This window comes from Ceratotherium simum, chromosome 3, assembly GCF_057802395.1.
Source record: "Ceratotherium simum simum isolate JZ-2026a chromosome 3, ASM5780239v1, whole genome shotgun sequence".
NCBI classification, from domain to species: domain Eukaryota; kingdom Metazoa; phylum Chordata; class Mammalia; order Perissodactyla; family Rhinocerotidae; genus Ceratotherium; species Ceratotherium simum.
Genome location: NC_141902.1, coordinates 22805091 through 22827519, shown reverse-complemented (window position 1 = coordinate 22827519; position 22429 = coordinate 22805091). Strand labels below are relative to the sequence as shown.

The following is a 22429-nucleotide window of genomic DNA, read 5'->3' as shown; positions in this document are numbered from 1 at the left end:
GATGTGTACAAAAGCTGGGGTACATAACCTTCTTAGATACCTTAGAATTAACTGTTTTAAAATAGAAGTCGTTTTAATAATATTAATATCTGGTTTTCATTACCTGACAGGCAGATATAAGTTAAGTATTCGCCTTGACCCCCAGTTGCCAAGAAAGGAATCTTTTTCTTTGTCCTCCTCTTGACTTGGACAGCTCCCAGCATCCTTTCATCAAGAGGTGCAAAAATCTCCTTGCTGATGGCAGATTTGGCACTCATTGTAGAACAAGCGAGGAGGGCACGCAGTGAGTTTTCTAAAGAAGAAAAAGAAAAGGCAATTTGGAATTGACAATATGGTAAGGGTCCAAATAAGAATGAACAGCAAGTTGATTTGCAGGTGAAGAAATTTTTCATTTGTGGTTTAGCCTTTCGCCTGCTTGAAAGGCACTACAGAATCATTAAAAGCAAGGTCTTCACATTTGTATTAACTATGAAACAATACAAACCAAAAGAGAATACTGATCTACTCACTGAAAAATGTGAAATACAATGTGAGATGAGTAGCACAAAATGGGATCTAGAAAGTGTGCCAGTCTCTACTCTAACTGCTCCTAACTCTGACTGACAAGCAGTACCCACCCCCACTCCTATTCTGTAAGGAACATGATTTCACATTTCCAGTTGAGAAGACTTTCCACCATCCAACAATCCTTAAAGTCAAGAAATTCTTTATGCAACTTCAAAATCTCCTTTAACTGTAAGTAAATCCATTTTCCTAATTCTATTTAAAGTGGAAATAATTATATCATCTACATAAGAAGTACACACGCAACAGAAGATCATTAATTTAATCACCTTCAGCTGCTTTGGATCAGGCTAAGTAATTTTAATCCTTATTTATTAGCCTCTTTCAATGGGTCCTATTTTCCAGAGCTTCTCTGTATCTAGCCACGCTCTGGACCATTGCCAAATTCTCCACATTTTCCTTCAGCCAAAATGGACACAGAATTCTAAAAGAGTGTCTGACTAATGTTAAGTGTTTTGGAAATGTTACCCAGCAGTTCCCCCATGTTATGCTCCTGTGGTTAACTGACAGTGTGTGCCCAATAATTTAGAAAATAAAGCAGTATGTTGCTGACTCACAATGAGTTCCCCCCTCACCTCCATCCAAACTCAGATACACACAGTCCCCATGTTATATTTAGTTTTCCAGAAGTTGTACTTCCCTAATGATCTTAATTCTGCTTATTTGTGTCTATTATATTCAAAATCAATCTGAATTTTTACCCTATCATCCAAAAAACTCAAAAGCAACTTGAGTAAACTTGAGTAAATGTTTTCTATTCCATCATCCTAGTCATATTCTATGTCTTAATTAGTAACCAGCATTTGTTCAAGCAATTAACAAATCAGAATTAAAGGTGCAGAGAGGGCCTATGAGTTGGTCACACAGGTTGTACAGAGTATTCAGAGATCCTGCATATGGATCAACAGCACAGCTATATATGGTAATGGCAGCTCAAAGAGTTGATCAGCCTGCTGGAAATTTGTGCCAATTTGTAAGCACAAATACCTACTACGTGCCACCTCTATGTTCGATATTAGAGAATCAGGAAATAATTAAGACATTGTTCTTGTTCTCCAGGAGTTGACTACTGACTACATCAAAGGTTTCGCTTAAATCCAGATCATTTATGAGGGAAGACCATAGGAACATCCTTCCCAATGCAAGATTCACAAATGCTACCAACACAGCTGTCTACCTGTAACTGGCCTACATCTGTAATCTTATGGTAGGAAAGAGTATATTAAAAAAGAGCATCCAGAGGCCAGTCTGGTGGCATAGTGGTTGAGTTCATGTGCTCCGCTTCGACGGCCTGGGGTTGGCAGGTTCAAATCCCGGGCGCAGACTGACGCACCACTCATCAAGCCATGCTGTGGCAGGCGTCCCATATGCAGAGTAGAGGAAGATGGGCATGGATGTTGGCTCAGAGCCAATCTTCCTCAGCAAAAAAAAAAAGGAAGATTGGCAACAGATGTTAGCTCAGAGCCAATCTTCCTTACCAAAAAAAAAAAAAAAATCAGAGCAACCCCCTAGTTAAAGAAATTTCTCCTAGTTTCAATTCTGTAATAGAACAGGTTTTCTTAGTGGCACCAAGAATAAAGAAAAAAAGTGTTGCTTTTTATTACATGTTATAGATCTATACCCAGACCTATCTGTGCTCGGATCATGACATTTTATCATTGCTACCAGATTCTTCATATTGGCTGAGAACAAAATGACAACAGTGTAGGGGGACCTGTTCTTCAATGTGTTGACCACTAACTGATTCCCTGTGATTTCCTAGAAGTTGGCAAAAACAACTTCTCCCGCCCTGATTTACCCCATGACTTTCTTAGGCAGGGTGTTAGAATTTACAGGGACATTTCTTAAAAAGAGAGAAACATATACTAGTTCTTTTCCAGTTTCAAGGCCTCTCATCTCTGACCATTTGGGGACATGTGAAAAAGAAAGCCAGTGGTACACGGTGGCTTCAAACATTCTATAAGCAATGTAGAAAGCAAGTCATATTCCCAAACTCATCAGGCGTTCTCTGACCAGCACCTTCCCAACTGTGGCATGGCTTCTGCTTTCCTATCTCGGATCCACATTCTCTAAAACTGTGGTTAAAAGAAATAAAAGGCTATCATTTTATTATGTAAAATCTGTCAGACAAAAATAAAAAAGAAAGAAAAGGACACGCACGTTTTACCAAACTCTTAAGAAATCTTGTCCTTCTTTTGAAAAACTAGTAAGAAACGGAAATGACTTTTTGTTATTTTTTTATACTGATATTCAGTGGCCAAGAACAAAAACAGAGAGAGAGAGAGAAAAGATAAAACCAGTAACTTCATTGAGCACAAGTTTTGGAATCAAACAAACCTGGGTTCAAATTTCAGCTCCAACACTTACGACCTAAGTGACTGGGTAAATCTGTTAAAATTCTAGCCCCTCAGTTTATAACTGCAACTTGATATTCTCGCCTGCCTCGTAGAACCGCATATTGAAAGAATTCAATTAAACAATGCATGCAAATCACTTATTCTAATGCCTGAATAAATGCTTAAAAATGGAAAATTTTTATTAACTCCCCTACCACAGTATGAAAAATAAAAGACCCTCTGAACTTGTAGAATCTGAGTAAATGTAGCCATCCACACCAGGTGTCTATAAAAGAGAAACTCAACTTTATTCACCAAAGCCTCACTTTCCTCATTCATGGGTATGAAACCTTCTAAATACAGATAAATGGCCTATTATATGGAAGGCTCTTACTAAGTGTTTTATAGGCTTCACCCTCAGGAAACTCACTCGTAGGAGATTATCAGATCCATTCTATGGGAAATTGTCAAAAGTTTTTGTTCAGGACAATGATATTAAGAGGACTGTGTGACTGCACACATGTGTGTATGTCTTTAATGCCACCCTGGGAGTGGGAATGTACAGTGGATTAGAAGGGAAAGAATCAGAAACTAAAAGTGGTGCTATTGTAGCTTTGCGGCAATAATCTACACGAGTGTCTCCCAAACCTAACTGCACATCTGAATTCAGCATGGTGAACTTTTCAAAAATGCAGACTCCTGGGTTCCTCTTTTATATCCACCAAATCAGAATCTCGGGATCTGTATTTTAAACAACTCTCTAACTGGTTCTCATGCAGCCATGCTGACACCTAATTTAAAAGCCAAAAGCCTAAAGAGGAACTAGGGGATGGAAAGGAACGTATTCTCAGGAGAGAATACAGGAAGAGAATGTACAGAATTTTTTCTCTTGATTCAACCAAGCAGCTCTATCAGGTCTTACATCTTACTGTCGGTAAATCAATGTCCAACCCAAGGCTGGGGCCTCATTGTAAGGAAACGAGATGAATACACAGCAATATCGCACCAATGACCACAGTTACTCCAACCTACATCACCCTGAAGGTAGCAAGACAAGCAACCCCAAAATATGCCACTTTAGTATTTTGATTATTTTGAGCTGAAAGCATCTGAAAAACAACAAATGCAGGGAGAGGCTTTCTCTGAACACCCCTAATCTGCCTAAAGACAGGTCCTCCAAAAGGAACTCGATTGTCATAAGTCCTTTCCCTGGGAGTTTCATCAACCAGGGAAAACCGACTCTTGTCACAGAAGAGGAGGCTAGAAGTCAACACCACACTCAGACAGACTTGGTTACAGACTATCATACCTCCCATCTATTCTTCTGAAGGCCCATTCATCTTTTCTAAAAATCCTTTCCTCTCCCCTAAGAGGTCTATATCCCCTCTCCTCTTTCCGCATTAAAATGGTATTTGATCTTGAATTCTAAGCCACCTCAAGGAGTTACTCATTTTTCCCTGGTTATCTCCCATGTACACATGAGGTATATATGTTAATAAACTTCTGTTTTTCCCTTGTTAATCTATCTTTTATTACAGAGGTCTCAGCTAGGAACTCAGAAGGGAAGAGAGAAAATTATTTTTCTTCCCCTACAACTCCATGGAATTTTTTTCTCTTCCTGGTCCACAGCTTCTATAGGCTATAAATTACAAAGCTTTTCCATCCAAGAAACCAACCTACAATATGATTTGCAAGTCAAAGCAGCTGGCTCCCTTAAGTGGTAGTTGTAGAAACTAATCGCAGTTAGTTTTAATCTTTCTCAAGGCTTTTTCATCTATCTTCTTCTCACTTTAAGCCATCTAATCCATATCCACTTTTGTTAGTACAGGGTTACTGTAGTGAAACGGCCCTCCACCCCCCCCAACAAGTAACCAGGAAATAAGATAATCCTACGACCTCAGGGATTCAGCAGATGAAGTACATAAGTAAAGGGGTACAGATGTAAGATGTTCTTGTATTCCAACACTATCATTTTGGGTTTCCAGTGGTGGAACTGGCACTTACCCTCTGTGGTCAGGGGACAGGAGACAAGGAGGTGGTAGGGACTCTAGCAAGTTAAAACTGCAGATGCCCTATGGCAGGCCATTCATTACCATGAGATGATTCTAAGGGGGTGTAGCCTATGGACCTTAAGTACTTCTCACCTGACAGGCAAGAGCCTCCTCTGGTGAGATAGAGGCACCATCTATTTAGCCAAATAGTGTAAGATAACTGATTCATCTAACCTCATTAACTTCTCTGTTCAGATCCCATGTTTAACACGCAATCTTCTGGTCATATTTGGGCATTGACCGTGCCAACACAAGTAATCTGGACTGCAGGACAATTATATTCCCATTGCCAATGAGTAAGCAGAACTGCTGGTTTTAGACATCATCCTCTTAAACTAGTTAATGTGACTCAATCCTGAGGCAGGTGCACTCAAAACAAGCTGATTTCAAGTTCCAGAATTCTCCAGGTTAACGGCAAATATGATTTCACCCTGGAAGACTTTTGAGAGAATCAGCTAGTCTTCTCTAGCGCATGGGAACTTCAGTGAGGTGACCTCAAATAACTTAGAAATAAGAGAAATAACATCATTCTCTAAGATAAGACTTCTCTGCATTGTCACTTTCTTCTTGAAATTCTACAAATGCAACTTTGACTTCCACTTTTAATCTGATGACACTAATCATGCACCCAGCTCTGAATGTCTTCCTGGCTTTAAATCCATATATCTAGCTGCCAACTGAGCATTTCCACCAAGAGTTAACCTAAACTCCGCCTTTTCCCTCCAACCCTCCAATCTCCCCTTAACAACTAACCAATCACCTAGTCCTGTGGATGCAATTTAATATTTCTGGACCCCACCAGTTCCTCTTCACTCTCACATCCTCTGCCTTGGTTCAGATCCTCATCATCCCTGGCCTGAATGTTTGGATGCCTCCTAAAAGGGCTCCAGTACTGCTCCCATCTTGCTCACAACTGTCCTTCTACACTGCCCAAAGTACTATTCTCAAGGATAAATATGATTCAAGCTTAACTATATTTAATTGCTTCTTCTCTATGCCACAGGTCTTGACAGAGACACACAATTATCTTGACAATGAATGGGTCAGTATCGTAAACATTGAAACCCAAGTGGAGAAATATTAAATCCACTTCCCTTAAACCCCACAGTACACAAATACTAAATGTTACAAGTCAGATGTCATTACATGGTCATTAAACCTAAAAACAATCTAAAAATGCTAATTTTGCTCCAAAATCCAAAAACTTCACCTGGCAGTCAGAAAATACGCAATTTGTTATGCAATGAAAATCAATTTTCTTTTTTCTGGTTTCATATATTAAGACCAATGAGATAATTTGAGGCCAATTTAGCTTCTTTATAAAAGTTTACTCAAGTAAGGGTTACCAATTATTCTAAATATGCAAAATTTCTACTTAGACAACTTTACTCTTTGATAAGACAGTTCTCAAGATAAAAACTTTAGTCTCTCCATGCATGTATGAGTACTGATAAATTAAATAAATTAGACAAAAATTTCAGTCCACCAGCCAATTTTTCCATGTAGTTCAACTACTACTCTTAACTAAAACTTCTTATACGTAGACTCTACACAGGGAGTCAGATATGCCACTAGAATAGACAGATAACTTTAATCTGGTGATAACATTCAAAGTTGAAAAGTACCATCACTTGAAAACAACAAAGACTATGGAATGGGCTTGCCATGGTGTGAAATCAGATGGGAACAGCAGACCAAGCACCCATGCTTAAGACTTCACAAGATTTACAAAGATTGGGACTAAATCAATAAGTCATACAGAAAATCCTCTAAAAATATCCTGGAAGGAGCCAGAAACTTCCAAACAGGAAAATAAAAATTTTAAGTCTATGAAAAAAAATCTAAAAATATTCTCTATTTTGCTAGAAAAATATTTGGAGATAGACAAAGAAATACCTTAAAGAAGGAATTCCGAACAAAGACTGTACTTACAGTGTCAACTGGGGTGCTGTTCTCAGAGCTGTTCTCAGAGATTCAGGGGGTCTGGGGGGCAGGGCCTGGGACTTGTTTTGTTGATGATCTCTTTGGTTTATTCTGCTGTATAATTAGGTTCAGAACCATTGTCTTTGGGTTTTTCCTCCCTGTATTTAATGATTTATTTATAAAATAAATTTTAAAAACTCCATAAACGTTTTTTGAGAGTACATGGCAGAGACTCTGTAGAGCCCTAGTAACAGGGCACCAAGGTTTGTACAGCACTTCATAATCTACAAAGCACTTCCACACGCAATCTCAAGTGTACAATCAAGATAGCCACTAAATGTATCGTCCAAAGTTTGCTTTAAGATTGCAAACTAGAATCTTTAGGTATGTGTTTTTATGAACGGTAAAGTATGCCACTTTTAACCCACCCCCATTGGTCTAAAGATTATGAGGAAGTTATAATCCCTTTCTCACAGAGATTAATATTTGAGTTGGAATCCTTTGAACCAGCAGCTCTGGGTCCCAAATCTAGAGAAAAGGGGAGTGCTGTGTGTGTGTGTATTAAAGATGATGAATGCTTCCTTCAGATTTATTTTTAAAAGCAAAACATTATAAATGACCTAAATATCCATCAGTATCCAATCTTCTTTGGTTAAATACAGTACAGTCCATCCGCCCAATGGAATATTACATAGCCTTTAAAAATCACAGCATAGATCTCTAGATATTGACTTGAAAAAAATGACCATGACATAACACAGAGTGAAAAGAGGAAATGAGCTCATGAATGTAAAGTTATACGTGTGTATTTATACGCATAAAGAGATGTCTAGAAAAAAGCTTGCCAAATGTTAATATGATTATCTCTGGATTTTGAAACAAGAAAATAGGTCAGAGATTCTGCAGGGCAGTATTCTTATCCTGCTCTAACCTGATTCGACTGCTTCTTAAAACATTTCGTTTCTGAGATATACTCTTTCCCTTAAAACTGGAGGATATATCAAAATATATTTTATTGAGATCCAATTATCGGTCTATCCTCTTTTCAACTCCTGTCTAGGCATGGTGTTGGGAATCCCAAAGGTGAAACTGGATAAAGTCCCACCTTCAAAGAGCGGTGAGAAAGAAGAGCAAATGCTGTGAACAATTACAAGGCCTGCAGGTATTTTGTGAAAAGAAAATGGCACCTTTCCTCTGAGCAAATGCAGCTCCACGCCGAGGCTCGTGGCCTGGCGGACAGAACACCAGCTGTATGTCAGTTTGCACTCGCTCCCTTGGACATTCACCTTCAGAGCAGTGCAAAAATAGCACAACCATACCAGCAGCCTTGCTCATGACGGTCCACTCTTTAAGGAAGGAAAAGAGGAAGCTCTCTTCCACCATCAGGCTACCAAATACTATCAGCCTTGGTTGGCTTTCTTTCCCTGTGTATACAAACCCTCCTCATGTGCAAGACATAATGTTCACAGGATCCTCCAAGCCAGTGACTCACATCTGCTTCAATTATAAATCTAAACTATTTTCATCTCCTTTTTCCTTGTTTATATGTGCACTAAGCACGTTCTTCTTCTAGGTTTAATATTCAAAGAACAAACTCTATTCTATGCCCAGACCACAAGACCTGTGTTTACACAAGTTTATTTACGTTGTGGGAGGACTTTTTAGGCTTCTTGTCAATCACTACGTCCTAACTTGAACAAATGATATGACAAAGCCAAAAAATAACATCACCGCCAAAAAAAAAAAAAAAAATGCTGCTGGAAATATGCCATTTGGAGGATTTGTTAAGGTGAGATGAAGATTTCATAAGCATCACTCATTTTGAGGGATTCATTCTAAAATAGACTCTCCACATTCACAAGTTTAAATTCCAAGGACCAGTTAAATTGATTCTACAGTACCCGTGTACTGATTCTACAGTAATGGGTAGAAACAAAGGACCACACAGACAGGCAGGCTGGAATGCACTCATTGGATTATGATAGGACTATCACTCCAAAATGTGAGGCAGGCCTTAAAAATGAATTTAACCATTTCAAAGAAAGAACAAAGGGTTGTAAGAGAAAACAAACCAAAAGGAGCTCGAATTGTTGGCATCTCCCAGTTTTTAAGTACTCATGTCACTGTGGTGTCCAACAGCTAGTTGGCAGGCTAAGAAAACAATATATTGGCCTGAGAGCACTGTCTATAGCAACAACACTGGCAATAGACAAATCTTTTCAGACCAAATATGGACAAAGCCACACAAGGACTGACAATGTGAAAATAAAAATTTTAATTATGTGCTGTGTCTCTACTGCTTGCTGAATTTCCACGTTCCTTTTACTTACACTGGGGATAAAAGAGGGAGGACACTAAACCTACACATGAAAGGAAATGAAGACTTAGGTAGTGATTCAGGTGTCTTCCTCTTAGAGGATGGGTTGGGTTTATACAGAAGTTTATAGAAGTTATGGATAAAAAAAAAAAAGACCAAACATATCAACCATTAAAAACAAAGAAACAAATAAGTGTATAATCCCCACACCCCCAGCAAGCATAAGATGAGCCTTTTATATCAAATATTTGTTGTCTCAAATCCTAGGTAAATTATAAATTCTCTTGATTCAGCTATTTCTATTTTAGGACAGACCTGGAATATAACAATAAAAGGACAATAAGTCTTTAAAAAGACCCTCCATCTTTTAAGAGTATGAAACCTATAAAAACCTAAAATATAGTTGAAACAAGTTTACATATTTCCTAAAACTCAGAGCAAAACTTCTCAAAATATTCTCTACATCTAACATCAATTTTAAAATAGTATTTCCTACTTGAATCCGTGATTTAGAGAATAGCATCACTTTATAATTTCTTGAGAGAGTTTCTATAATTGATATTTTATCAGTGTTATACTCTGACATGAAGTCCTTCACAGCATTGAGGGGCGAAGAAGAAATATGACACACCCTGGAGTCATTTTACAAATATTTACCTTGTCAATTTAAAAGGTAAGGCACTCTGTTCTTCAATGTCTCAATTTCACAAATGAGATTTTCTATAAGGTGATTAAACTCTTCTACCTCATAAGGATCTGGCCAAGGACTATAATTTCAACTTTAATCAGTCTCCCCAATGGTCAACTTCATGATTTTACGCCTGTGCTATATAATCTGAATGGTGATGGAAAGATTCCCTCCCAGACTTCAAAAGCTTTCCCATCCGCTATCTCAAATTCTGACATTTAGATATGGGACTTCAGCATCTGAAAATCCTCTTTAACGTGTTTGTCCCGTTGGAGCATGGAGCGAGAGAGGCGAAATTCCGTTTTACAGATGAGGAAATTAAGGCTCAGAACAGTTAAATAAGTTCCTCTAAATCACAGTTTTTAAAGGGCAGAGCAGAGATTTGAATCTAGGAAGCATGATTCCAGGAGTCTTTGCTCTTCCTCACTATCTCATTGATGAAACGAGAAAGGGAGGAAGAGGTCAGGTAGGAATGCATCCTAGGTAAATCAAGACAAATTCATGTGCTTCAGTTTTGCCTCTGATCAGCCTTGCTTTCCGGTGGACATGATACTGTTATCATCCCTGCCCAGCGGCCCAAAGATATGAATCAGGCTGTAGTTTGAAGTCCTTCTTTCTGGATATCTGTTCATCTCGGGAGTGAATGTCATGCTGTGCAGCTGGCAAAGAAGATCACGTAGTCTAGTTAGAATAGAGTTTGTTTTGATTCCCCGAGTAAAAAACTGGGGAGTTGAGAATACCTTAGCAGAGAGAGTCTGCAACCGATCTCTGTCTCTATAAACAGGATGATGCCTGCTGAAGCCTATCACAGCTGTTCTGTTCATCACCCTCCTTTGGAGACCAGTAGTTTTACAACAGGAGTCCACTCCTGCGAGGATCTTGGATGGCTGCCACAAGGCAGTTTTATGAACCTTGTAGGCTATTTTCCAAACCGGAAAAGGCTTAAATATGAAAGGCACATATTTCAAAGGTTTCTGCTGGTTCTCAAGGGAAACTCCTCTTTCCACTTCCTTTGCTGGATTACCCCCCTCTGATATTTTGAAAGCACCACTTGGACCCTCCTTATTACCTCCACCCTCACTCTTTCTACGCCTTCTATCATTTGCAGCCAGGCCTTCCAACACCTTATTTGCTTCCCTAGCAGTAATGCCCAGGGCTTCACAAATTTAAAAGGCTCAGCAAGGGGAATTCCATCTGCTTCACTTTACTGAGACGAACTCAGCAAGACCTTCCTCATGAGCCAGGCAACAACCATCCCTTGACACCCAACAGCAGCTTATACTTAAGTTGAAAGGCATGGACAAGTTAGTATATCAGCATTCTTAAGCTTAAAGATTTAATAGTTGGGAGTGATCTTAGTAATTGTCTAGCTCACCCTATTCCCTCTCTTAAATCATAAGAAAACTGAAGTCCAGAGGATAGTTCCCAAATCATACAACTAAAGAGAAGTAAAGCCAAGATTAGGGCTAGCCATTGCTCTCCACTTTGCCACAATGCTCATTCAAGTACAAGTTATTATAGCAGGCCCAAATATGTGGAAGGCGACAATAGGTGGTATGGCAGAAGGGAGGAGAAAGAGAGAGAAAACACGATTTATCGCAGTGGGGACTCTTCTCAGATTCATTCATTTTTATATGAATTGGCACAAAATTAAGGTTGGACTAGAATACCTCTAGCCTATAAATTTCTAAACCTCGACTTTTGGCTATCACCTTTTATTCTCTTGAATTTTCACAGTTTGTCTTCTTACTTGGCTGTTAAGGCCAAAAGCAATGAAGGCCTGCCCAAGTGGAACAGCCTGAGACAGTCCAAGAAGCATGGAATAGTTTTGGCCAAGTCCCAAGCCACTGGGCTCTGTGCTGACCCCAACTAACAGGAGCTCCTCCTACAGTCTCAGCGCTCTGAGCCATTGAAAGGAGAACGTACCGTGGGCAAAGTCACATGTCCATTATCAGTCTTGGATTTAATGCCCTGGCATTGCTGGCCTCCTGACAGCACAGGCTAACCATGCCAGGAGCCTGGATCAGCTTGTAAGGATTTCTCAGTACCTATTCCAGGCCCCGGGAAACCACAGGGCAGGAAAACAGGAATCTGTGAAGCTCAGTTCTTGTCTTTGGAACTGCACCCTCAGCCTCAGTACCAAAACACCACCAGGTGCCTGCAATCTGTAATCAGTGCTCTATTAAAATGCTCCCAGAAATGCCAGAATTATCCTGATTTCCACACGCAGCTGCACAAGGTCCTGTTGGGTAACTGAAGAGTCTTTACAGGTTCACTTCAGACTCCCCAGAAGCAACAAACTAGAATGCCTTGGAGAGAATCCAGCATCCAATCAACGGCTAAATCTCCACGTGAGAGGGATGGATGGGTAGGTGGGCACCCCTGTTCTGTGTTTGGGGATGCCACAGAATAGCCTACAAATCCAGGTCAGACTCAAGGCCCATATGCAAATGCAGACTCTGCCCCATTCAATCAGCTCTTCTGTCATTCAATGTCAACCCTTTTTTTAATCAGTATGTTCCAGAAAATAACTTCTGACCTAACTAGCTGTGCAGTGTTTGATAGGGAAGAAAAATCTATCAATTGAATACTACTCTAATACTAAATCAAGTTAACACTAGTACAAGTTTATGGTATCACATGTTAACAAATTCCAGAAACATTCAAGCACATGTGATCAGGCTCACCATCCAGAATCCGGGCCAAGGCACAGTGGTCACTTCTTCCCTGCCCCAATCTTACCAATGTTAGATGGTGAAAAGAAGGCTAGATTTGTCATCAGGTGTTCTAGCCTGAGCCTGTCATTGCCTTTACTCGATGAATAATGTTGGCTAAAATTCTACATCTCTGAGAGCCGTATCATATCTTCATCTTTAAAATGGGATAGCGCCACCAACTTCACCAGATTGTTGTGAAGGATGAAGAAAGAGGTTAGGAAATCAGCTCTCTGGGTCAGCCTGCTCCCACCTGGGTGCCCTGGTTCTAGAAGGGCAGACAAGCATGTGAGCACATCAGCTTACATCTGCAAAAGCATATACATGTCACAGTGTATTTTACAAAGGTTTCCTCAAGTATCATCCTATTTCATGTCCCCAACTTATGAGGGAGGTAGGGAGGTACTATCGTCTCTCCTCGACAAGTCAAGAGAACAAAGCTCAGAGAAGCGACCTACCTTAATGACTCCGCTAGACTCAGCCAGGGAAGAGATGGTTTTTCCTCCTGACATCCTGCCTTGCTTCCGTCACCCCCTCTGCCTCACTGTACGGAATTTCCAGCTTAGGCAGGAAAATAATGACAGAGCCAATTTAAGTCTGTCTGACTGTGGATGGAGTGCTGTTACCCAAGGGAGATGCAGAGCTGTGTAGACCTTTAAAAAAGGCAAGGACAAGAGCAAGGAGAGAAGAGGAGCACACAGAGCAGAGCAGAGCTGGGTCAAGACACAGCCGCACTCATTAATCATGCAGCACTGTCCTAGACACTGAGGGGAACAAGATCGACAGTCCCTTCCCTCAGGGAGCTTATATTCCAGCAGGGAACAGGTTAGTAAATCAACACTGCAGTTGAAAAGAAATCAATGTAGACAGGTCCTGTGGGTTCAGCAATTAAGCAAAGGGATCAAGAATAATAGTCACTACCATTCACCACTAACTGTCAGACAGGGAAATCAAATAACGTGGAGCCACAGCTCTCCAAGCCTTCTGAGAAGACGTTCATCTGGCTTTGATGACTATTTCTGTTCTAACACACGTTGTTCTTCATTACCAAAGGTAATAAGGAAATTTCATGTAAGGACAGAACCTATCCTTCTTCATTCAACACACACTTACTCAGCAATTACTGTGATCTGGCCTCTATGCAAGGGATAGAGATTATGGGCAAATTAGATATATTCAAGGGAAAAAGTCTAGTCGAGGAGAAAGACAAGGAAAACAGGCAACTGCCAGACTACATGAGGACTCTGAAGCTGCCGCTCCACAGCAGCAGGAGTGGCATCACTTTAATCCTTCAGAGGCTGGTGATCAGGAGATACTTTTTCTGTTAAGCCTATGCTTGAAATGTAATTAAAGAATTGAATTAGGCCTGCCTGCATGGATTACACAGGAAGATCCACTTCCAGGGAAAGCCACGGAAGCCGTTGGCTCTGAGTGACCCAGAACATAACGCCTCAGCTTCCCCCTGGGATGTGCACAAGGGGCATGCTCTGGACTCCTTCAGCCGAGAGATGGACATGCCTTGACCTGAGGTGAGCACAGAGGACACTCTGCAGGGACACATTTCTGCACAGACCCTACACACTTTCAGAACAGCAAGTGGAAACTCCAGGAACATGTATGGCAAAGAAGAAAGAAATGGTCACGGAGAAGCTACCACAGAAAATGTGTCTGGGACATATATAAACTCCTCAAATGTCCATTTGGCATGAAGTATTATTGGGTGAAGAGGGAAGGAAAAGGAAAACTACTTTTAAAATGTTCATCCCTCTTCACTGAAGTAGGAGGGGATAGACCTGAGGTCATAATTGGAGAGTTTTGCAAGAATAAGTTCTCTTGGCCCGTGCACATTTTAAGAATGCATATTTCATGTAAAACAGATTTCTACTTTCTCTTGAAAATTGGGAGGATCTAGCAACATTAGGCCTGCACACCCCCCCCCACCATATCTATAATCTCGAATTCATCAGTCCCCACCACTCCCTATTTTATTGCCCAAATTGAGGCTTAATGTCAATTGACCTCCATTATCCCTATAACCTCCATTATAAGAAGCCCTGCTCTTCTTATATCTGGCCTGTTCACTAATTTATTCCTGTTTGGTTACTGAATATGAAGAACCTGGTGTAGATACTAAATTAATTAGCATGCTTGGAAAAGTTGTAAGAATATATAAGATAGGAAGAGCACAGATTACAAAAGAAAAAAAAAAGGAACTGCCCAATGGGAGAGTAAAGCAGAGGTCAAGAAATCATCACACGAATTTTGGGGAATTAAACCAAAGGCATCAAAATAAACAAAAACAGAGGCCGGCCTGGTGGTGTAGCAGTTAAGTTTGTGTGTTCCACTTCGGCGGAACACATAGTCATAGTCATCTTAAAAGTTTATGAACATTTTATATTCTCATCCCCTCTCAACAAGCCAACTACTCTGAGAAAGTGCCATCAAGCAGGCTCTAGAGACACAAATACAAACACGGTGAAATGTGGTGGGTGGGGACTCTGGCAGTTTCATATACAGCCAGCTCAGACAGCCTTCTACAGGACACTTCAGTTATATTTATCCAGAGCTCTGAAAATAGGCACAACGTCAATTCTACTTCTAAGAATTTATCCTAAGGAAATCATCGAACAAATGGGCAAAGATGCATATTCAAGGATGTTCATCTACTCGGTTGATATTCTTAAAACACCAGCCTGGTAGTTTTCTTTCACTGATATCCTATTTAATCTCTATACTTAACCTCAGAGTCAGTGTTTCACAGAAATTTGAGGCCAAAATCTTACCTACTCACATTTTCATCCTTTCAACCAGACATTTCATCAAGTATCTACTGTGATCCCAGTCTATGCTACAACTCAAGACAACTGCTGCACATGGAGAGGTACAGCAGGGTGGGCCTGGTCAGGAGACTATGACAGATGGAGCTCTGAACCTGCAAGGGGGCTCTCAATAACCACTGCTCTCTTAAGGACTACTGGCTTCATACGGAGAGCTTAAACATCTAAGATCTGCATCTTGTTTTTTTAAAAACTTTTTTATCTAGCTTTCTCTCTTAGTCCATGCAGTAAACTTCCTAGATTTCTGTCTTCATCTCAAAAACACCTGGAGAGCAATAAATTACATGACACCAAAGGATCAATCCCATGATAATCACCACCTGCTATACTCCCTACATGAAATACCTAACACTATACATCGTTACATAATTGGTCTGTTAATTCTGCTGTGTGCATGTTTTCCTGTAACACAGAAATCCCCCTATGGTTCTGGATAGTTGTGTCAGTGTGATGGTTAATGGAATGCTTTCTCCTTGAGTAAGTCCAATCCAACCCAGCAAAAGTGGGGAAGCCCTGAAGAGAAAAAGGGCAGGGCTGGGACTCAGGAACTTTTACTAGGTAAATAAAATATGCTAAAAAAAAAAAAAAAAAAAAACCCAAAACACTCCAATGCTTTAATTAGTTTGAAGTTATTTGGTGGTTGATGGTGGCAGCGTTCCCTGATGCTTGGTTATTTGCGAAATGACTAGGCTGACTTCCTCTATTCTAACTCTACTCCTCATTTATCACCTAGTTCTCAATCGTGTGTAAATATAAAGACAGCTCACTGTACTTACTAAGACAGAAGAAGCACAAATGATTAAATGCAAATGCAAAAGTCATGTCAATATAGTGCGGAAAACTAAATCTTTCGGGTTTTTTCTATGCAATTAACTTAGAAACCACATGGAAATCAGCCAAGAAAGAATGCTCAGAGATAAACAAGCTTGATTACAGAATCCAAGCCCCACCACAGATACCTACTCTATCTACTACAAAATCAGAGTGCTCTAAATTCTTAACAGAGGTTGAAGGGAAAAAAATCCAAAAAGATTCTGGTTTGAGATGTATCCACTGAGCTGATATTTCTATTCAATGTCACATCATTAACTACTGAAGAACTAAAAAATAAAAAATAAACCTCCAGAACCAGATTTTAACAAAGAAACGCACAGAGAAGAAAAGTAGAAGGAAAGTCATAGGAAGAAAACAGAAGATTCCATGGTATTTCCAAAGACCCAGGTCAATCAACAGCCTAAAGACAACTCTCGAGTCATTGTTGACAGATCAAGGAACTCATTTCACGGTAAAAGAAGCAAGGCAACAAGCCAAGGGCTTAAGAGTCAGGGTTCCTCCAATAAACCTTACTATTTCCAAGCATTCGCCTTCAGAATGCCTGCAGGAGGCTGCCCATCACCAAATGTGGGCTCTATTCTACTACATAGAGAGTAGGCTGAGCCAGTAACCAATGTATGATGTGTCTTTCTCACAGCTAGATGAAGAGGTGGAAATTTCTTCGCCCCTTTCATCAATGAGCATGAAGATAGTCTCCACCATTGTGCACAGGGTGTGTCAGTATTACATGTAACATTTAGTCCATGTGTTGCAAAATAGCTAGACTGCATCATGAGAGAACTAGAATTGAAATGGACATCACTGAGAGTTGTGGATTCAGATTGGATGATGCTTTTTAAGTGGTCCCATGACTGTTTCTCAATGTAGCAGTTGACTATGACTTTGGGATGCTTCCTGTTGGGAAAAACGTAAGTGAATGTGTGGTTTTACCTATGGGGATTGGATTATATTATATTAGAAGAGGGTATCTTTGGAACTGTGTGTAGGACATGAGTTACGGGCCAGGCAGGGAAGGGATGTACTGGACAGGTCACAACTCAGGACACCTTGCTTCTCACTCTATGCTGCCGAGGGGAGCTGCCCAACTTCCTGCTTTTACGATTCACACGAGTACACCTCCCCAGTCCAAGAAGAGTAGAACAGAGGAGGGCTCTTGACCCAGGAAGAGTCACTCCAGTACAAGATGGCCTTGTTTGAAAAGAGAAGCTGGGCCAATCAGATTCTAAAAGAAAATAGAGCTAATGAGCCAAATAGCACTGAGAATTGAAGCTTTATTTGTCAGTCATGATGCAGAGAGAGGCTGAGAGGAGAAGACAGATCACATATTTACAAAAGTTACAGAGAAAACTGATCTTAGATTGAGGAAAGGATGGTGCAGATAGGCAGAGAGTAGGGGGGAGGAGGGAGAGAAGGAAGCACCCAGAGGTGCCAGGGTTTGCCCAGCTTTCCCGTTTACATGCAGGGTTATGAAAAACTCCTATTTTCCTGAAGTGATTAGAATGAGTTGCTGTTACTTGCAAACAAAAGAACTTACTGAAAACAATGAACATTGACAAATAACTTAAAGTGTGCAAGTATGTGTCTCACTTTCTTTATTAACATATTAGGCTTAACTCCTGCCCAAAGAAGTTCACACAGGTCATTGGGAGAGCACAGTCAGATTAATGTGAAGGTGTAATTTGTTGCTATTGAGGGGCATGAATAATAAAATGGCAGCAAGTTCAGACTTTTAAATAAACAGAGAACTTCCCTTGCCTATGTTAGATGCTCAGCTCACGGAGCTTTTATCGTCCCTAAAGGCAAGACAAATCCAGTCAAAAGATATATTAATGCAAGATGACTTCTGTACTTTATGTAAGGAGAAAATCAACCAATTCAAGGTTATGATTCCCACAAACTAAAACCACACTAAATATGTCATCTTAAAAAAAAAAAAAAAAAAGAATACCTAGAAGACAAACTTTGGTGACGGACAAGATCTCTCAGAACTGCCTTTTCTCCATGACTGCACAGCCTCAAGGGCCCTACTTCTCACACAGGACTTCCGCCTGGAGAGATGGTAGACAGCCCCAGCTAGCCTCAGATCCTCTACATCCACTCCCAGTTCTGAAGTGGCAATGTGGTACCTGGTGGCCTCCTCCCAATGTGGTCACTCTTCCTCCTGCTGCTTCTCCCCAGGCTGCCCCTTTTCTGTATCACCTGTGCACAGCTTTATCACTGTGCCTAACACATGAGAGGGAATTGTAAGCTTCTGCTTATGGGTCTGTATCTCCATCCAGATTCTGAACTACTAGAGAAATCCCAGCACCTAGCACAGGACCTGGTACACCACAGAGCTGAAAAGGCATGTCTTAAATGCATGGATCCATGCTCCCTCCTGTTCCACCTTCCTTGCCCTAGCAGTTTTCCTTATACGGGTACTATGTAGCCTCACAGCCATGTTGAAAGAGACTGCTCTAACCATCTGCTAACTTTTCTTTCGCTTGGCTCTGTTGCCTTCATACCAAAACAAGACCATGACCAACCCCGAGAAGGCACTGTCTATGCTCTACATCTTCCCTAAACATAATAAAAAGATTTTAAAAAAAGGAAAAGTCAAAGGCACAATCTTACTAGCTTACATAAAACAGCTTCAACACCATAACCTAGGGATCAGCAATCATAAAGGACCACATAGTAAATAATTTAGGTTTTCTAGGCCATAAGGTCTTCGTCTCAACTGTTCAATTCTGTTGTTACAGCATGAAAGCAACCATAGACAACAGATAAAGGAACAGGCAGGCCTGTGTTCCAATAAAACTTGATTTACAAAAGCAAATGGCCAATCTACAAGCTGCAGTTTGCCAGCACCTGATAAATCTAATGCAATAAACATACATCAAGCACATACATATGTGCAAAACATCAAAGCCAGATGCTCAGGTATCTGTAGCACAGTGTCTCAGGCCTACATTACACTAGAGGAAAATCACCCATAAGTAACTCTGAAAAACAGGCAGACTTGATGAGTATGATAAAGAAACACAAACAACATTGAACAGCAAACTTTGGAGCACTTAAGTGTTGACCATGACCTCCTCTTCCAACACTCTTCCCTAGCTTCCGTGACATCACGCACTCTGGTTTTCTTCCAATCTCTCTGACCACTCTTTCACAGTCTCCTTCACGAACCTGTCTCCACTACTATGCTCTTTCCTAAAATGTTGTTATTGCCTCCAGGTTCCTCTCTGTGCTTGCTTCTCTCCATGCTCTATAGTCTCCCTCGGTAATCTCATTTATTCCTAAGACTTCAAGTACCATCTATAGGCTTGAAAGTACATCACTTCTACATCTTCTGACCAGACATCCACAAGGAATTTCCAGCCGGCTGAACCACAAGCACCTCAAACTCAACAGCTCAAAGTGGAATGAATCATGTTTGCCTACAGTTTCTAGTCCTATGTTCCTACCTCGGTAAACAGCACCACTATCCACCTGAGATTCAGAAACCCAAGCTTCCTCCTTAATTTCCTCTCATCTATCCCCTCATCCCTCCCAACACATCAGTCACCAAATCCAGTTCAATTTTGCATTCTCAATCTCACCACATCTGCCCACTTCTCTTTCTCTCTCCTCTCCTTGCCCTAAATCAGGCTGCCATCATCTCCAGTCTAGATAACCACCTCTGAACTGATCAACCTGAATCCAGATTTGCCTCCCTCCCATCCACTTCCTACAGTAGAGCTAGAGTTACTCTTATAAAATGCCTGAGGCAGATTATTTACCAGCTGTCTTTCTGCCCAAGCCCACCCTGTTGTATTCTGCTGCAAACCACATTTCCCAGACTCCCTTGCAACTGGCTTCTTGTTAAATTCTGCCAATGGGAGCCACTGGCAGGAGACTGGAAGGTAAAGGTGGGGAAAAGAAACTTTCCTCCTGTTTTCCAGCTCCTGTCAGACTCCACAGTAGCAGACAGCTCTAGTTCCCCATGCTTTTAGTACTCTGTATACTAGCCAAAGACCCCCTTGATGGTCAGAACACTAGCCATGAGGCCATCCCTCCCCAGAGGTCCAAGCATCTCCTCAGCAGTCAGCACGTCAGCTCTACGGTGGTCCCTACTCTGAGTTTCTAGGTTTAGTTAACCACATTTGTTCTCTTTTGTTCTCCCAGCCCTAGAGATGGCAGCTGATTCCTGGAGTTACTCATCTCAATTTTGCCTCTGCTTCCACTATTCACTCCTGCAGTCCTCCAATATGTTTTGTCCCCAATTCCCTATGTAAATCACCTCTATTTGAAATATTAGCACGGCATCTATTCTCTGACTGGACTATGACTGATGCAGTACTTGGTACCAGCAGTGGTTCCCAAGAAATAAACCCTAAAATGGGATTTGGGGATTGGGTCCCTTACCTTTTTGACCTTGAACAGTGATGACCTCATGCCTGACAGAAGCTACTGTGATTTTTATAGAACATCTGCCATCACTTCAGTGGCTCACCACTGCCATCAGGAAGGTGGGCTTGAGAAATCTCTCAGGGTTCTAGAGTCACTGTTTCTCCTTCTAGCATCTCTTCTTGTCACTACTTCCTCCTCCCTCATGCTACAAGTCCACCCACTCTGACTCCTTTCCATTTCAGAACCACTTTCACTCCCTGCACAAAGCTGGTTCCCCAGCCTCATATATTGCTGCCCTAATCCTCTCTGTTCACCCAGTTAACTCCAACTTACCTTAGACAGCACTTTCTGCAAAGTCTTCCCAGTTCTGCGTGCAGCCTAACTTCATCCATTATAGCAGTCACGATACTGCCTGTTAACTCTCTGTACTTACTCTGTATTCCCCATGAAACCATGAATTCTGGGAAGACAGGGACTATGTTTATCCTGCTCACAGTTTTAATCCCACACAATAGGTTTTCCAAAATAGTTTGTTGAATGAATGAATGAATCCATTAATAAAGAAGGTATAGATTAATTCCTACTAGGTAGATTTGGGAATGCTTCTTAAAGAAGGCGGCATTGTGCGCTGGGCTGCTAGACCCAATCTCTAGCACTGTAGAAATTTTACAGAAAATATTATCCTTAGTTTCCATGGACTCCCTAACAAAATAGGTAACAAGATTTATTTTCCTTTTAGAGGTATCCAAGTTATCAAGCAGCTCTTGAAAAACAAACTTCTTGGGGATAAAACTTATATCTTCAGGGTTTATCCATAGGCAACTACATGGACAAAACTATCTTAGAAACATAGTAACTAAACTCCTTTGGATGTTCATCAGCCAATACTCTCCCCTTTTAAAAGGCCTAGCCGGTTTCCAACATCTGTTCTAAAGTAAAATGTTCACGGAGACCCCAATAAACTTACTTTATTGCTTTCCTTTCAAAAACCTCACACACATCAGATTTTAGAAACTGCTTTAACTTGAGTATGTTATAAATCTGAACGTTACTTTCAGAAGTCAGTAAATGGAAATAAAAGTGCTTCAGTGAGGTAAAAACCTTTATATTGATCTTTCTATATAGATTTACTACATAAATTGGAGATGTGTTTCCATATTTGGAACCCATTCTTCTCCCACTCCAAGTACAGAAATGGCCAAGTTTTCCTATAATTTTGTAACTTTATGGGTAAGAGTATCAGATAGATCTACATGAATTTCACTTCTCAAAGCTTACCTTCCATACTTTATTTATGATGAAATAGGTCAAACTTTGGCCAAGGCTTCCAGGTTAATTTTTTTTTAATGCTTCACACCATTTAGTAGACTTATTTCTGCTGAGTAAACATCATAACATTTTGCAGTTCAAAGGTTTTAGTCTTTAGGAATTTGGTTAATCACTTATTTTTTCCCTTGTTCTCTTGGTAGCAACAAGATACTTAGCAGCAATCAGTGATGGCACATATTCCTCCTTATTTATTTTCAGGTCATTATATTAAGACTATTCCTGGCACAAGGTTAAAATAGCATAGCAACACAAAAGGAGAAATCAGTCTTTAAAGTCACTTAGCTTTTCATAACAGAAAATTGATCCCACTTTCCATCATTACTTTACTATCTCTTGACTTTGATCAAACACCTGGTCCTGCCCCTTTTTGTCCCTGCCTTCCTTCCTCACACCAAATTCCTTGGTAAACTTGCAACTGTCAACTTAAATGATTGACTCTCTCAGCGTCATTTCCCTCTGTCA

General features: G+C 40.6%; 1 protein-coding gene across 2 annotated transcripts in view; it reads right to left on the bottom strand.

Moving 5' to 3' along the window:
- STXBP6 (syntaxin binding protein 6) overlaps positions 1-22429 on the bottom strand; it is a 235926-nt gene that overhangs the window by 168456 nt on the left and 45041 nt on the right. For both annotated transcript variants that reach the window (XM_004421154.3, XM_087423180.1), the window contains exon 2: positions 104-292. In XM_004421154.3, the coding sequence (XP_004421211.1) occupies positions 104-257 (154 nt within the window). In that variant the 5' untranslated portion in view covers positions 258-292. The remainder of the gene's footprint in view (positions 1-103; positions 293-22429) is intronic.